The sequence below is a fragment of the Panulirus ornatus genome, chromosome 8, assembly GCF_036320965.1.
Source record: "Panulirus ornatus isolate Po-2019 chromosome 8, ASM3632096v1, whole genome shotgun sequence".
Classification (NCBI taxonomy): domain Eukaryota; kingdom Metazoa; phylum Arthropoda; class Malacostraca; order Decapoda; family Palinuridae; genus Panulirus; species Panulirus ornatus.
Window position 1 is genome coordinate 30,550,617 of NC_092231.1, and position 18,065 is coordinate 30,568,681.

Below are 18,065 nucleotides of genomic sequence, written 5' to 3' on the forward strand. Positions count from 1 at the left end.
CATCCATAAACATTTTAAACAACCATGGAGACATCACGCACCCTGCTGCAAACAGACATTCACTGAGAAATCACTCTCCTCTCTTCCTATTAGTATACATGCCTTTTCACTTGTAGCAACTCGCCTCCCACACCATATACTCTTAAAACCTTCCACAAAGCATCTCTGTCCACCCTATCATATGCCTTCTCCAGATCCATAAATACTACATACAAATCCATCTGTGTTTCTAAGTATTTCTCGCATACATTCTTCAAAGCAAACACCTGATCCACATAACCTCTACCACTTTTGAAACCACATTGCTTTTCCCCTATCTGATGATCTGTACATGCCTTTACCTTCTCATATAACTTCCCAGGAATACTCAACAAACTTACACCTCTGTAATTTGAACACTTACCTTTATCCCCTTTGCCTTTGTACAGTGGCACTATACATGCTTTACGCCAATCCTCAGGCACTTCACCATGATCCATATATACTGTATATTGAATAGCCTTACCAATCATCAACACAGTCACCTCCTCTTTTTTTTTTTTTTTTTTTTTTTTTTTTTAAATTCCACTGCAATACCATCCAAACCTGCCGCCTTGTTGGCTTTCATCTTCCGCAAAGCTTTCACTACCTCTTCTCTATTCACCAAACCATTCTCCCTGCCCTTCTCACTTCACACACCACCCCCACCAAAACATCCTATATCTGCCACAACAGACCTTCAAAATACTCACTCCATCTCCTTCTCACTTCATCAATACTTGTTTTTACCTCCCAATTAGCCCCTTCACCAATTCGTTCTCTTGTCTTACGCACTTTATTTAACTCCTTCCAAAACATCTTTTTATTCTCCCTGAAATTCAGTGATACTCTCTCACCCCAACTCTCATTTGCACTCTCTTTCACCGATTGCACCTTTCTCTTGACCTCCTGCCACTTTCTTTTATACATCTCCCAGTCATTTGCACTACTTCCCTACAAGAATCATCCAAATGGCTCTCGCTTCTCTTTCACAAACACCCTTACTTCTTCATTCCCCCACTCACAACCCTTTCTAATCTGCTCACCTCCCACCTTTCTCATGCCACATGCATCTTTTGTGCCAGCCATCACTGCTTCCCTAAATACATCCTATTCCTCCCCCACTCCTCTCATGTTGTTTGCTCTCACTTTTTTACATTCTGCTCTCAATCTCTCCTGGTACTTCCTAACACAAGTCTCCTTTCCAAGCTCACTTTCTTTCACCACTCTCTTCTCCCCAAGATAGTGATCAGATATCCCTCCAGCTGCCCCTATCAGGACATTAAGATCCAAAAGTCTCTCTCTTTTACACACCTATCAATTGACATGTAATCCAGTAACACCCTTTGACCATCTCTCCTACTCGCATACATATACTTATGTATATCTCTCTTTTTAAACCAGGTATTCCCAATCACAGGTCCTTTTTCAGCATACAAATCCTCAAGCTCTTCACCATTTCCATTTACAACACTGAATACCCCATGTACACCAATTATATCCTCAACTACCTCATTACTCACCTTTGCATTCAAATCACTCATCACTATAACCCGGTCTTGTGCATTCAAAGTTGCTAACACACTCACTCAGCTGCTTCCAAAACACTTGCCTCTCATGATCTTTCTTCTCCTGAGCAGTTGCATAGGCACCAACAATCACCCATCTCTTTCCTTCCACTTTTATATTAATCCTCATCAATCTGCAATTTACTTTCTTACATTCTATCACATACTCCCACAACCTATGCTTCAGGAGTAATGCTACTCCTTCCTTTGCTCTTGTCCTCTCACCAACCCCTGACTTTACTCCCAAGACTTTCCCAAACCACTCTTCCCCTTTACCCTTGAGCTTTGTTTCACTCATACCCAGAACATGCAGGTTCCTTTTACTCACTCATACCACCTATCTTTCTTTTCATCTTAGTTACATCCTTACATATTCAGGTACCCCTATCTGAGCCTTCAAGGAGGATGAGCACTACCTGCTTGAATCCTTCTTCTGTTTCCCCTTTTAGAAATTTTGATACAAGGATGGGGGGTTTCCAGCCCCCTGCTCCCACCCCCTTTAGTCGCCATCTATGACATGTAGGGAATACATGGGAATCATTCTTTCTCCCCTATCCCGTGGGATACAGGGTCTTATTTTTCCTAAACTTATCACTCTATGTCTTTAAATCTTTTTTTTTTCTCTGCCTTCAAATATCAGTTTCTTAACATTCCACTTACACACAGCTTATGTCATTCCCTCTTCCTTTGCAGAACTTCCACTGATACATTCCTTTCAAACAATCTACCATGTGCCTTTCACTTTTCTTCCACAGAATTTCTTATCTTCTCCATCCACCATGCATTTCCACTTTTATTCCTGTATCCCACTACCTTGCATCCAACTACTAATTCAGCAGCCATTAACTGTCTTGCCCTAAACATGTCTGTATCTCTACATTTTACTGCACTTCCATCTTTCATGCTCTTCCTTGCATTCTTTCTTATTCCTCTTCTCACTTTTGAATGCCTTCACTTCTTGATTCTTCCTTACACCATACTTCCACTTCTTTATGGTTCACACCTCCACAGGAGCTGCAAAATGGGCAGAATCTCCAAAGAGTCCTCTCACAACTTTAGCATCCAGCACAACCTTTCCTAACCTTTCATCCATGCCTCATAGTCGTTCAAATGCTTTTTTTCTTCTCTTCCATCATTTCTTGCCCACATATATCCGTGGATCATCTTGTTGATAAAGGTGTTTGCAAAGAATAAACCCCCATAGCCCAGGTGTCTACAGGCACTTCCTATTTATCACCTATCTCGTTGATTTTATCACATCCCACCTTTGCATTCACATCACCCACAGCATCCCCCTTTCTCACATTCTCAAACCCTTTTATACTGCCATTCAGATTTCTCCAGAAACACTTCATTTCATCTTCACCTTATACAGTGTTCATATTCTCAGGTGCATAAACACATACCCATTCATACTTGACAATTCTTTTCTTTCTTTTCACCCACACTGTTCTTGATTCATTCCATCCATTCTTTGTAATAACTCCTTTTATCATATTTTTTGCTTGATGAACACTCCTCAATGATATATTTTGTCTATAATGAAGTTGTTGAAAAGTTTTGGATTTTCACCTGCCTTATCCACTGTACTCTTTTCAGAATTTCTCTGTTTCTCCTTTCCTACTGTACTTCACACATTCCTTGCCTTAAACCTTGCATAAGCTGACTAGAGTGTCTCCTTTATTAAACTATTCTTCCCTCTTTCTTAACCTTCCCACACCTTCATCACAAACTTCACAAAACGTTTTCCTACAGTACTTTGGTTCCTGGCTGCTGAACTCATTTTCCACTCATTGTTGCCATTGAAATTGGTAAGTTTCCTTTAGTTTCCTCTTATTATATCTCCTTACGTTCTGTCTCATCTCTGGTCTTTTATCTTCCTTGTTTACCACATAATCAAACTTAAGTATTCCATGATCACTTTTTCTAAGTGGTTTATCATATATGAAATTTTCAGTATCCATACTAAAGTGTATAAAGATAGAATTTAGTAATGAGGGTAAATCAGTCCCTCTCATATTAATGTGCTTATTGACATGCTGATGTGAAATATTTTCTTGTACACTCTCAACAACACTTGTCTCCATAATTTTCTGTCATCATGAAAATCCAAATCCTGCTGGTCTGTCACCTTTTAAATTAATACCCCCATTATCAATACTTTACCTTTAATGAGAAGTGCATATTTTACTGCATCATTTACCATCCTGATTGTTCCTTTGTTTTTGTCTTTGTATAGTTGTTCTGGATTATTAGTATTCTTTTAAGGATTATATATTATCAATTCCACAAGGCACTTCCTTCTTTTAGTTATCCTTCCATTTATGTATTTTATGAATAGGTCATCTATTGTTTCCTAAAACTTTAGGGTACCTATTATTAGGAGACCAAACCTCCTCCTTTGTCTTTATTTTCTTTCCTTACTGTCAAGTACCCAACTGGACAGAAAAGGTGAGATCTTATCTGTTTAGTAAGCTATGTTTCCTAACTCCAATGATATGAGGTGCATTTTCCTTTTGACAGTCCGTAAATACCAATTATTTTCTGTGTACTATTAATCCTTCAACATTTGTATACAGTACCTTCATTCTGCCATTACCATTGCCATACATTTCTAACCTCTCTCTAGTACTGGTGAGGTTGGTCCATCCTCTTGCCTCATTTGGCATCTTATGTTTTTTGCCTTCCAACTGTGTTTTGTTTTTCCCTCTCTTCCATAGGTCTGGCATGCTTGATGAATACTCTGCTGAGTTCCACCGTGTTTTTGAGTTTCTTGTCTTGTCTTATTACCTCCTGGCAAGATGACTCCAAATCAAACATAAATACAAATGATTATCCCTTAATATTTTGATTATAACCACCAATTATTCTTCTTACGTTTATCACAGAATAGGTCTGATAATTCTGTTGTCTCCTGTATCTATTCAATGGGCATTTCTTCATTATTTACCCTTTCCTATTTATTTGGTGTACATTCTTTATCCAGTCCAAAAGTGATTAAAGATTTACATCTGTCAAGCCCCTGGTTGATCTTTCTAATTTAGGAGCCATCTACCTTGCAGCTAAGTCCATCATTTATGTTTTATCTACCCCAGTGCCTGTGGCTTTCTCTGTAATCTCTGTTTGCCAATAAGCACTGATCCTGATTGCACTGCACTCTTCTGAAAATTCTCATCTACCAAACCATAAATTTTGCTAGTTTTTCTGTCTCTAAACAGTACCTGTTATTCTATTTGTAGCTGCATTCAGTGCCATGAGCATCTCATTTTCAGTGTTCCCAGGCTCCTGAACCTGTGTGTGTGTGTGTGTGTGTGTGTGTGTGTGTGTGTGTGTGTGTGCAATACATTTTCTTCCGTTGCAAATATTTAATTTTTGCCATGCTTTGTTCAGAGAGGTGCCATAGAAGTGAGATTTTGTTTTTTGTTTTTTTCCCAGGTCAGCAAATGGAAGAAGAAGGTCAAGAGTGGGTTTGTCCAAAATGTAAAAAGGCTGAGCGTGCAATGAAAGGGTTTGTACCTTCAGGTAAAAAATATTTTGACATGTATGCTGAAGCATCTGGAAAGATGTTAGCAGATAATGAGATGTCCGAAATGTCAAAAAAATCTCATCAAAAAAGAGGGATTCAAGGAAGAATTACATCTGATGAAGTACCTGATAGGGAAGTGGTATCAAAAAGATATCTTGAAGGAGGTAAAAAGGTAGAAGTGCAACAGACAAGGCTCTCAATGGTAAAGAGAGGAAATACGTTACAAGACATTCAGACATTACCTAAGAAATCGGTTGATGAAGAAAAGAAGATAGATGTGTCACAAATAATTCAATTTTCTCCAAAAAAAACTATAGTTGTAGGGAAAGAGGTAAGAAGCAGTCTTTTTTTGTTTGTTTGTTTCATTGCATGCTTTTCTTATATTTATTATGATTATAATTTGGCGTTGTCTCTTATATTGGTCAATTGAATTACTTGTCAATTGAATACTATTATTACTGTCCTAGAGTTGTCATTGATATATGTTCATGCGAAGAATAACTTTTGTGGTTTTATCTCCAACAAAGTTATTAGACTATCTGGGAATTGATTCAAAACAAAATTTTACAAAGTTGCTTACTCTTGCAAATGGTAAGTAATGGTACTGTTGGAGCTCCATGCTGTCATAATTGATTATGATGTTATGGGTTTTTTTTTTTTTTTTTTTTTTTTTTTTTTATACTTTGTCGCTGTCTCCCGCGTTTGCGAGGTAGCGCAAGGAAACAGACGAAAGAAATGGCCCAACCCCCCCCCCCCATACACATGTACATACACACGTCCACACACGCAAATATACATACCTACACAGCTTTCCATGGTTTACCCCAGACGCTTCACATGCCTTGCTTCAATCCACTGACAGCACGTCAACCCCTATATACCACATGACTCCAATTCACTCTATTTCTTGCCCTCCTTTCACCCTCCTGCATGTTCAGGCCCCGATCACACAAAATCTTTTTCACTCCATCTTTCCACCTCCAATTTGGTCTCCCTCTTCTCCTCGTTCCCTCCACCTCCGACACATATATCCTCTTGGTCAATCTCTCCTCACTCATTCTCTCCATGTGCCCAAACCATTTCAAAACACCCTCTTCTGCTCTCTCAACCACGCTCTTTTTATTTCCACACATCTCTCTTACCCTTACGTTACTTACTCGATCAAACCACCTCACACCACACATTGTCCTCAAACATCTCATTTCCAGCACATCCATCCTCCTGCGCACATCTCTATCCATAGCCCACGCCTCGCAACCATACAGCATTGTTGGAACCACTATTCCCTCAAACATACCCATTTTTGCTTTCCGAGATAATGTTCTCGACTTCCACACATTTTTCAAGGCTCCCAAAATTTTCGCCCCCTCCCCCACCCTATGATCCACTTCCGCTTCCATGGTTCCATCCGCTGACAGATCCACTCCCAGATATCTAAAGCACTTCACTTCCTCCAGTTTTTCTCCATTCAAACTCACCTCCCAATTGACTTGACCCTCACCCCTACTGTACCTAATAACCTTGCTCTTATTCACATTTACTCTCAACTTTCTTCTTCCACACACTTTACCAAACTCAGTCACCAGCTTCTGCAGTTTCTCACATGAATCAGCCACCAGCGCTGTATCATCAGCGAACAACAATTGACTCACTTCCCAAGCTCTCTCATCCCCAACAGACTTCATACTTGCCCCTCTTTCCAGGACTCTTGCATTTACCTCCTTTACAACCCCATCCATAAACAAATTAAACAACCATGGAGACATCACACACCCCTGCCGCAAACCTACATTCACTGAGAACCAATCACTTTCCTCTCTTCCTACACGTACACATGCCTTACATCCTCGATAAAAACTTTTCACTGCTTCTAACAACTTGCCTCCCACACCATATATTCTTAATACCTTCCACAGAGCATCTCTATCAACTCTATCATATGCCTTCTCCAGATCCATAAATGCTACATACAAATCCATTTGCTTTTCTAAGTATTTCTCACATACATTCTTCAAAGCAAACACCTGATCCACACATCCTCTACCACTTCTGAAACCGCACTGCTCTTCCCCAATCTGATGCTCTGTACATGCCTTCACCCTCTCAATCAATACCCTCCCATATAATTTACCAGGAATACTCAACAAACTTATACCTCTGTAATTTGAGCACTCACTCTTATCCCCTTTGCCTTTGTACAATGGCACTATGCACGCATTCCGCCAATCCTCAGGCACCTCACCATGAGTCATACATACATTAAATAACCTTACCAACCAGTCAACAATACAGTCACCCCCTTTCTTAATAAATTCCACTGCAATACCATCCAAACCTGCTGCCTTGCCGGCTTTCATCTTCCGCAAAGCTTTTACTACCTCTTCTCTGTTTACCAAATCATTTTCCCTAACCCTCTCACTTTGCACACCACCTCGACCCAAACACCCTATATCTGCCACTCTGTCATCAGACACATTCAACAAACCTTCAAAATACTCATTCCATCTCCTTCTCACATCACCGCTACTTGTTATCACCTCCCCATTTACGCCCTTCACTGAAGTTCCCATTTGCTCCCTTGTCTTACGCACCCTATTTACCTCCTTCCAGAACATCTTTTTATTCTCCCTAAAATTTACTGATAGTCTCTCACCCCAACTCTCATTTGCCCTTTTTTTCACCTCTTGCACCTTTCTCTTGACCTCCTGTCTCTTTCTTTTATACTTCTCCCACTCAATTTCATTTTTTCCCTGCAAAAATCGTCCAAATGCCTCTCTCTTCTCTTTCACTAATACTCTTACTTCTTCATCCCACCACACACTACCCTTTCTAAACAGCCCACCTCCCACTCTTCTCATGCCACAAGCATCTTTTGCGCAATCCATCACTGATTCCCTAAATACATCCCATTCCTCCCCGACTCCCCTTACTTCCATTGTTCTCACCTTTTTCCATTCTGTACACAGTCTCTCCTGGTACTTCCCCACACAGGTCTCCTTCCCAAGCTCACTTACTCTCACCACCTTCTTCACCCCAACATTCACTCCTCTTTTCTGAAAACCCATACAAATCTTCACCTTAGCCTCCACAAGATAATGATCAGACATCCCTCCAGTTGCACCTCTCAGCACATTAACATCCAAAAGTCTCTCTTTCGCACGCCTGTCAATTAACACGTAATCCAATAACGCTCTCTGGCCATCTCTCCTACTTACATAAGTATACTTATGTATATCTCGCTTTTTAAACCAGGTATTCCCAATCATCAGTCCTTTTTCAGCACATAAATCTACAAGCTCTTCACCATTTCCATTTACAACACTGAACACCCCATGCATACCAATTATTCCCTCAACTGCCACATTACTCACCTTTGCATTCAAATCACCCATCACTATAACCCGGTCTCGTGCATCAAAACCGCTAACACACTCATTTAGCTGCTCCCAAAACACTTGCCTCTCATGATCTTTCTTCTCATGCCCAGGTGCATATGCACCAATAATCACCCACCTCTCTCCATCAACTTTCAATTTTACCCATATTAATCGAGAATTTACTTTCTTACATTCTATCACATACTCCCACAACTCCTGTTTCAGGAGTATTGCTACTCCTTCCCTTGCTCTTGTCCTCTCACTAACCCCTGACTTCACTCCCCAGACATTTCCAAACCACTCTTCCCCTTTACCCTTATGGGTACTATACCATTTATCCGGAAAGCTTGGGACCGGAGGTGACCTGGATTTCAGGATTTTCCAGTTTTCTGGAACACTGCCTAATATATATATGTAAGATGTAGAATAACATTAATTTAGGCAGCTCACTGTCACTGTAGAGTTAAAGCACTTGTTCCTTCTGTTTCTTGATATCATAGATAGTAGATATACCAGTACCATACTCCTCACTCAAATGCTTCACTGAAGCACCTCTATTGAGTCTCTTTAGTAACTCTACCTTCTTTGATATTCTGAGCACAATGTTTCCATTTCAGTTGCCCACTAACAAGTTGCCTTTCTGCTGGCCTTTTAGACGTGGTATTAAGTGAAAATTATGATAGATTGGGACAAATCACAAATTTTTAGAGAGGCAAGTGTCCACAGTGGCTGTCCAGCTTGAACTGCCATGCACTGGGTACATCATGCCAATTCAGAATGCAGCAGCTGAGCGACAAACTACTATGAAACCTGCCTTTTTCAAAACTAGCCAGTTTCAGAAATATCTGGTTTTCTGGAATCCGGATAAATGGTTCGGTACCTGTAGTACTTTTACGATTTACAATGTACTTGATTTAGACAGCTGAAATTATGGTAATGCTTTTGTGTTTGTTTTTCTGAAAGCTTTTGGAGTGGTTCCTCAGATTTACATAGATGATGGTGATTTTTCTTAATTTTTCCTCTGCTTTTTTGTGATAAATCATGGATTGCAACCCAGCTTCAAGACTCAGTATTTAGAGCAGTGCTTTTTATCTTTTTTTTTTTTTTTTTATTCTTTAGCACACATGTAGATTTGTGTGATTTGTGTTTCCTTGGTTAGTTCATCTCACTGGGATGGTATAGATTTATATAATTCTTAATCTCCAACCTAAGATGAGGGGAATGTCTCTTATCCCTCATTAACCACCTTTTAGGTGGTTATGTCTTTGGCTTGGCTTTTCCCAGTTCTGCCCTGCAACCAATCAACAATCTCCTCTTTACAGTGACTTTATTGCTCCCCTGCCACATTATTTTCATGGACTGCTGACACTGTAGGACAGTCCTCTTCAGCTTCTTTTTTTTCGTACTTCTTCCATAATGACATAAAAAGTATCCTTTTCTGATTGGTAACACCAAAGTGTGTGTTGCAATTGTCTTTTTATTTAACTTGTAGCGGTTGTATGGTGTTCATAACACTATTTAGCAGATCTTTTCACTTGTTTTGAACACAGTCCTCCATATGGCCAGTTCCTGCACTCGGAGCATTCCAATATTGTGGACATCACCTGTAATCAGTACACTGTTCATCCAGTGTTTGTGTAGACTGTTTACTTTCCTGCTCCTCCATTTCTCCTTTAATTTTGTTTCTTTTTTGTTCCAAGTTTTTTTTTTTGATCCTTCAGGTGTAAGTGCTCCTTATATTGGAATACATGGAGGGGGGGCTAGACTGGTGTTCACTAAGAGAAATAACACTAATTCAAACACCAGGGTTGTGCTACCCAGGGTTGCACATCAGTCAATCAGGCCATCATTTGTATAGTTCAGTCCCATTGACCTTGACCAGTGCTTCAGTAGACAAAGAGACTTCCATAGCTTGATCTTAGAGTGAAGGTATTTTTTTCTGTAGAGATTATATTTTCTCAGGGTTAGGAGCTCTCGGAGCAATATTCTCAGGGTTAGGAGCTCTTGGAGCAACTTGAGAACAAAGATAACCCCCCTCCTTCCCAAGGAAAAAAATATATATAGGGTTGAATTAAAATCAGTTAATTCATGTAGTTTGGCAGTCCCACATCTTGACCATTGCTATCCTATGTAGCATTTGGGGGCCAGGGATGCTCCAAGGGCAGGAATACTGGAACCCCTTTCAAAGCCAAGCTGTTCATATAAGGAGAAATAAATGAATCTGTAGAACAACTTGTTTTCTGAAGCATCTTTGACTTGAAGTTTATATCTTTTCTAGGTTGTCTCATGTCACTTGGGATCATCCCTTTTCTCATACATTTGATTATGGCTCTAGGTAGTAGTTCGTAGGCAGCCAACAACCAGGGACACATATTACCAGTACTATCTGCCTGGGTATTAGGGGGTTAGTGACATCTGCTTAGTGAGCCAGTCCTTTAGTAGTTGTCAATTTGCACTCCTCTGACCAGTGTGGCTGCCTTTTCTTTCAGCTTCACTAACATGTGAACTACTGGCATTCTGTCAACAAACATACAATCTCTCCTTGTCAACATTTTATTCACGCAGCTCATTCTTTGTAACTCTAGATTTTCATGCAGTGAGCACTGTGTGCTAGCCCTGCCTTTTGGCAAAATGGTAGTAGTAGGTGGAAGTTCCAGGTGGGAACATTTAAGCAGGATTATTAGGTAGAAGCAGTAGTTAGAAATAGTCAGTAGGAATATTAGATAGGAGCCTCTGCAAACACTTCACTAGAGTTGTCCTCTGCCAGTAGTCTGTTAAGGGTGAGGCATTAAAGGCTAAAAAGTGGCAGTGGAGTTCTTTAGTTATGGAGATTTGTTGCTGTGGCCACCCATTTGAGGGAGTTCCAATTGGAACAGGCATCAGAGATATAGGTAGATAGTTTAGAGATGGGAACAGAGTTGAAAGGCTTTTGGTCCAACTAGTGTAATAGAGTAATTGCTAGTTTAAACCATTTTGAATGTAGTTTCACTTTAGGAATTTTCCATTCCTGTGGTGTATAGTTCAGTGTGATTAATATTTGTGTAATGGAAAGAGAGTTTTATCCTCATTTTTCCTAATCTCTCAGTTTTGTATATATACGTACCTTATCTTTACTCATGTGTTTCTTTGTGCACACAAACACCCCAGTCTAAGCCAGTTATTCAGTTATCAACCAGGCTTGAAGGAAGGATGAACATTTGGGTTGGTTGTTTTCTGACTGCCTTTCCCAGCATTCGAAACCATGTAGGTCATGACCCCAGGTGGGCCCACGTCAGCTCATGGTCAGAAATGTTAACTACTACACAATAGAGGCCTGTCAGGTCAACCACTGTATACATAACTTGGGACTTTTAATGTACTGTAGAATCATGTTAAAATCAAGATTGCTCTCTGCCCATGAGTTATCATTTAGGGTTTTGAGAGATAGATACTAGCCATCTGTTTTATGAAAAAAAAATCCTTTGTTTTAGTGCATTTGGGTTAGGATATAGCTCTAGATATATACCAAAAAGTTTGTGTAGTATCAAATTGCACTATATAGTGACATTCATATGAATAAGGGATTAAGAACTATAGGGAAAAAAAGATATATACTCAAAAGTCATTGAAACTGTGTACCTATGATACTCAAAACATTATCCTAGTCCAAGTAGTGAAAATAGTATACATTGAATACAGAAATTTTTTCCCATATTCTTTTTGAATATGTTGATAATTCTTAGTTTATCCATTCGATAAGAACATACTGAAGAGAATTATATATAGGAATGATATATAGAATACAGTTTACTATTTACCTTATTACACCCATCCTTAGCTTTACATAGGGGTAATTTTTTGCGAAAATGTCATACAGAGAGAAATTGCTTGTACTGAACCAATAACCATACAGAGACAATTGAAGTTTTGGCACTCTTTCTACCTCATACACCTGCATCGTACTGAATTTTGACTGCATAGAAGATTTCTTGCAGAATAGTGACATTGTATACAGTCATCTTGCATTAAGGGAGAGTTGGGTGTAATAAAAAGAGTGTGGTTAAGAGAGCTGAACAGGGTGTGTTGAAATGGTTTGGACATATGGAGAGAATGAGTGAGGAAAGGTTGACAAAGAGAATATATGTGTCAGAGGTGGAGGGGACAAGGAGAAGTGGGAGACCAAATTGGAGGTGGAAAGATGGAATGAAAAAGATTTTGAGCAATCAGGGCCTAAACATTGAAGCTGTGAGCGGCATGTAAGGAATAGAGTGAAATGGAAGATTTGGTATACTGGGGTCAAAGTACTGTCAATGGAGTGAACCAGGGCATGTGAAGCATCTGGGGTAAACCATGGAAAGGTTTGTGGGGCATTGATGTGGATAGGGAGCTGAGGTTTCGTTGCATTACACATTTCAGCTAGAGACTGATTGTGAATGAATGTGGCCTTTTTTGTTTATTTTCCTGGCACTGCCTCGCTGATGCAGGGGGTGGCGATGCTGTTTTCTGTGGGATGGGGTTGCGCAGGGAATGAATTAAGGCAAGCAAGTGTGAATATGTACGTTTATAAATGTGTGTGTAAAGATATGTATGTATGGTTGTATATGTTGATGTATATACCTATATGTATGAATATGTACGTGTATTCGGGTTTTGTATGTGTTATTATTTTGTTATCCTTGATCGCAGTTTCCCGCGTCAGCAAGGTAGTGCCAGGAAACAGACACAATTTTTTTTTTCTTTTTATCTTTCCAAAAGAAGGAACAGAGAACGAGGCCAAGTGAGGATATTCCCTCAGAGGCCCAGTCCTCTGTTCTTAACGCTACCTTGCTAATGCGGGAAATGGCGAATAGTTTGAAAGAAAGAAATATATTTTATTTTTATTTATTTTGCTTTATCGCTGTCTCCCGCGTTTGCGAGGTAGCGCAAGGAAACAGACGAAAGAAATGGCCCAACCCAACCCCATACACATGTATATACATACACGTCCACACACGCAAATATACATACCTATACATCTCAATGTACACATATATATACACACACAGACACACATATATACCCATGCACACAATTCACACTGTCTGCCTTTATTCATTCCCATCGCCACCTCGCCACACATGGAATACCATCCCCCTCCCCCCTCATGTGTGCGAGGTAGCGCTAGGAAAAGACAACAAAGGCCCCGTTCATTCACACTCAGTCTCTAGCTGTCAATCAATAATGCCCGAAACCACAGCTCCCTTTCCACATCCAGGCCCCACACAACTTTCCATGGTTTACCCCAGACGCTTCACATGCCCTGATTCAATCCACTGACAGCACGTCAACCCCGGTATACCACATTGATCCAATTCACTCTATTCCTTGCCCGCCTTTCACCCCCCTACATGTTCAGGCCCCGATCACTCAAAATCTTTTTCACTCCATCTTTCCACCTCCAATTTGGTCTCCCACTTCTCCTCATTCCCTCGACCTCTGACACATATATGCTCTTGGTTAATCTTTCCTCACTCATTCTCTACATGTGACCAAACCATTTCAAAACACCCTCTTCTGCTCTCTCAACCACGCTCTTTTTATTTCGACACATCTCTCTTACCCTTACATTACTTACTCGATCAAACCACCTCACACCACATATTGTTCTCAAACATCTCATTTCCAGCACATCCACCCTTCTGCGCACAACTCTATCCATAGCCCACGCCTCGCAGCCATACAGCATTGTTGGAACCACTATTCCTTCAAACATACCCATTTTTGCTTTCTGAGATAATGTTCTCGACTTCCAAACATTCTTGAAGGCTATCAGAATTTTCGCCCCCTACCCCGCCCTATGATTCACTTCCGCTTCCATGGTTCCATCCGCTGCCAGATCCACTCCCAGATATCTAAAACACTTCACTTCCTCCAGTTTTTCTCCATTCAAACTTACCTCCCAATTGACTTGACCCTCAACCCTACTGTACCTAATAAAGTTGCTCTTTTTCACATTTACTCTTAACTTTCTTCTTTCACACACTTTACCAAACTCATTCACCAGCTTCTGCAGTTTCTCGCATAAATCAGCCTACAGTGCTGTATCATCAGCAAACAACAACTGACTCACTTCCCAAGATCTCTCATCCACAACAGACTTCATACTTGCCCCTCTTTCCAAAACTCTTGCATTCACCTCCCTAACAACCCCATCCATAAACAAATTAAACTACCATGGAGACATCACACACCCCTGCCGCAAACCTACATTCACTGAGAACCATATATTTATATATGTAAGAAAGTAAATTCTAGATTGATATGGGTAAAACTGAAGGTGGATGGAGAGAGATGGGTGATTATTGGTGCCTATGCACCTGGGCATGAGAAGGAAGATCATGAGAGGCAAGTGTTTTGGGAGCAGCTGAATGAGTGTGTTTGTGGTTTTGATGCACGAGACCGGGTTATAATGATGGGTGATTTGAATGCAAAGGTGAGTAATGTGGCAGTTGAGGGAATAATTGGTATACATGGGGTGTTCAGTGTTGTAAATGGAAATAGTGAAGAGCTTGTAGATTTATGTGCTGAAAAAGGACTGGTGATTGGGAATACCTGGTTTAGAAAGTGAGATATACATAAGTCTAAGTATTTTAGTAGGAGAGATGGCCAGAGAGCGTTATTGGATTACGTGTTAATTGATAGGTGCGCGAAAGAGAGACTTTTGGATGTTGATGTGCTGAGAGGTGCAACTGGAGGGATGTTTGATCATTATCTTGTGGAGACGAAGGTGAAGATTTGTATGGGTTTTCAGAAAAGAAGAGAGAATGTTGGGGTGAAGAGAGTGGTGAGAGTAAGTGAGCTTGGGAAGGAGACTTGTGTGAGGAAGTACCAGGAGAGACTGAGTACAGAATGGAAAAAGGTGAGAACAAAGGAGGTAAGGGGAGTGGGGGAGAAATGTGATGTATTTAGGGAAGCAGTGATGGCTTGCGCAAAAGATGCTTGTGGCATGAGAAGCGTGGGAGGTGGGTTGATTAGAAAGGGTAGTGAGTGGTGGGATGAAAAAGTAAGATTATTAGTGAAAGAGAAGAGAGAGGCATTTGGACAATTTTTGCAGGGAAAAAATGCAAATGAGTGGGAGATGTATAAAAGAAAGAGGCAGGAGGTCAAGAGAAAGGTGCAAGTGGTGAAAAAGAGGACAAATGAGAGTTGGGGTGAGACAGTAGCATTAAATTTTAGGGAGAATAAAAAGATGTTTTGAAAGGAGGTAAATAAAGTGCATAACACAAGGGAGCAAATGGGAACTTCATTGAAGGGGGCTAATGGGGAGGTGATAACAAGTAGTGATGATGTGAGAAGGAGATGGAGTGAGTATTTTGAAGGTTTGTTGAATGTGTTTGATGATAGAGTGGCAGATATAGGGTGTTTTGGTCGAGGTGGTGTGCAAAGTGAGAGGGTTTGGGAGAATGATTTGGTAAACAGAGAAGAGGTGGAAAAAGCTTTGTGGAAGATGAAAGCTGGCAAGGCAGCGGGTTTGGATTGTATTGCAGTGGAATTTTTTAAAAAAAAGGGGGTGAATGTATTGTTGACTGGTTGGTAAGGTTATTTAATGTATGTATGACGCATAGTGAGGTGCTTGAGGATTCATAGAATATTTGCATAGTGCCATTGTACAAAGGCAAAGGGGGATAAAAGTGAGTGCTCAAATTACAGAGGTATAAGTTTGTTGAGTATTCCTGTTAAATTAAATGAGAGGGTATTGATTGAGAGGGTGAAGGCATGTACAGAGCATCAGATTTGGGAAGAGCAGTGTGGTTTCAGAAGTGGTAGATGATGTGTGGATCAGGTGTTTGCTTTGAAGAATGTATGTGAGAAATACTTAGAAAAGCAAATGTTTTTGTATGTAGCATTTATGTATCTGGAGAAGGGATATGATAGAGTTGATAGAGATGCTCTATGGAAGGCATTGATGATATATGGTGCTGGAGGTAAGTTGTTAGAAGCAGTGAGAAGCTTTTATCGAGGATATAAGGCATGTGTACGTGTAGGAAGAGAGGTAATTGATTGGTTCTCAGTGAATATTGGTTTGTGGCAGGGGTGCGTAGTGTCTCCATGGTTGTTTAATTTGTTAATGGATGGGATTGTTAGGGAGGTGAATGCAAGAGTTTTGGAAAGAGGGGCAAGTATGCAGTCTGTTGTGGATGAGAGAGCTTGGGAAGTGAGTCAGTTGTTGTTCACTGATGATACAGTGCTGGTGGCTGATTCATATGAGAAACTGCAGAAGCTGGTGACTGATTTTGGTGGGTTGTGTGAAAGAAGAAAGCTGAGAGGAATTATGAATAAGAGCAAGGTTATTAGGTACAGTAGGGTTGAGGGACAAGTCAGTTGGGAGGTAAGTTTGAATGAGAAAAACTGGAAGAAGTGAAGTGCTTTAGATATCTGGGAGTGGATTTGGCAGTGGATGGAACCATGGAAGTAGAAGTGAATCATAGGTTGGGGAAGGGGGCAAAAGTTCTGTGAGCCTTGAAGAATGTGTGGAAGTCGAGAACATTATCTTGGAAAGCTAAAATGCATACCGGTATGTTTGAAGGAATAGTGGTTCCAACAGTGTTATATGGTTGCGAGGTGTGGGGTATAGATAGAGTTGTGCAGAGGAGGGTGGATGTGCTGAAAAGGGAGCTGTGGTTTTGGTGCATTGTCCATGACAGCTAGAGACTGAGTGTGAATGAATATGGCATTTGTTGTCTTTTCGTCGCACTACCTCACGCACAAGTAGGGGGAGGGGGCTGTTATTTCATGTGGTGGGATGATGATGCGAATGAATAAGGGCAGACAGTATGAATTATGTACCTGTCTATATATGTATATGTCTGTGTGTGTGTGTATATATGTATATGTTGAGATGTATAGGTGTATATATGTGCGTGTGTGGACGTGTATGTATATATATGTGTATGTGGGTGGGTTAGGCAATTCTTTCGTCTGTTTCCTTGCGCTACCTCGCTAACGCGGGAGACTGCATACTTGCCCCTCTTTCAAAAACTCTTGCATTCACCTCCCTAACAACCCCATCCATAAGCAAATTAAACAACCATGGAGACATCATGCAACCCTACCGCAAACCAACATTCACTGAGAACCAATCACTTTCCTCTTATCCTACATATACACATGCATTACATCCTCGATAAAAACTTTTCACTGCTTCTAACAACTTGCCTCCCACACCATATATTCATAATACCTTCCACAGAGCATCTCTATCAACTCTATCAAATGCCTTCTCCAGATCCATAAATGCTACATACAAATCCATTTGCTTTTCTAAGTATTTCTCACATACATTCTTCAAAGCAAACTCCTGATCCACACATCCTCTATCACTTCTGAAACCACACATATTTATACATAAATACCAATGCACATAAATATACATATTCATACTTTCTTGCCTTAATCCATTCCTGGTGCTACCCTACCCCACAGAAAACAACAGTACTATCCCACTTCAGTGAAGTAGCAACAGGAAAAAAAAAGCCTCATCTGTTCACACTGTGAGTATGTGTGTGTGTTTTATCCCTGGGGACAAATGAGAAAGAATACTTCCCATGTACTCCTTGC

At 40.4% G+C, this 18,065-nt stretch overlaps 1 protein-coding gene across 3 annotated transcripts in view; it reads left to right on the forward strand.

The window, feature by feature from the left end:
• The window catches only part of pps (protein partner of snf), a 424,574-nt gene that overhangs the window by 204,619 nt on the left and 201,890 nt on the right, over window positions 1-18,065 (forward strand). For all 3 annotated transcript variants that reach the window (XM_071664264.1, XM_071664265.1, XM_071664266.1), the window contains exon 9: window positions 5,022-5,443. In XM_071664264.1, coding sequence (XP_071520365.1) covers window positions 5,022-5,443 — 422 coding nt within the window. The remainder of the gene's footprint in view (window positions 1-5,021; window positions 5,444-18,065) is intronic.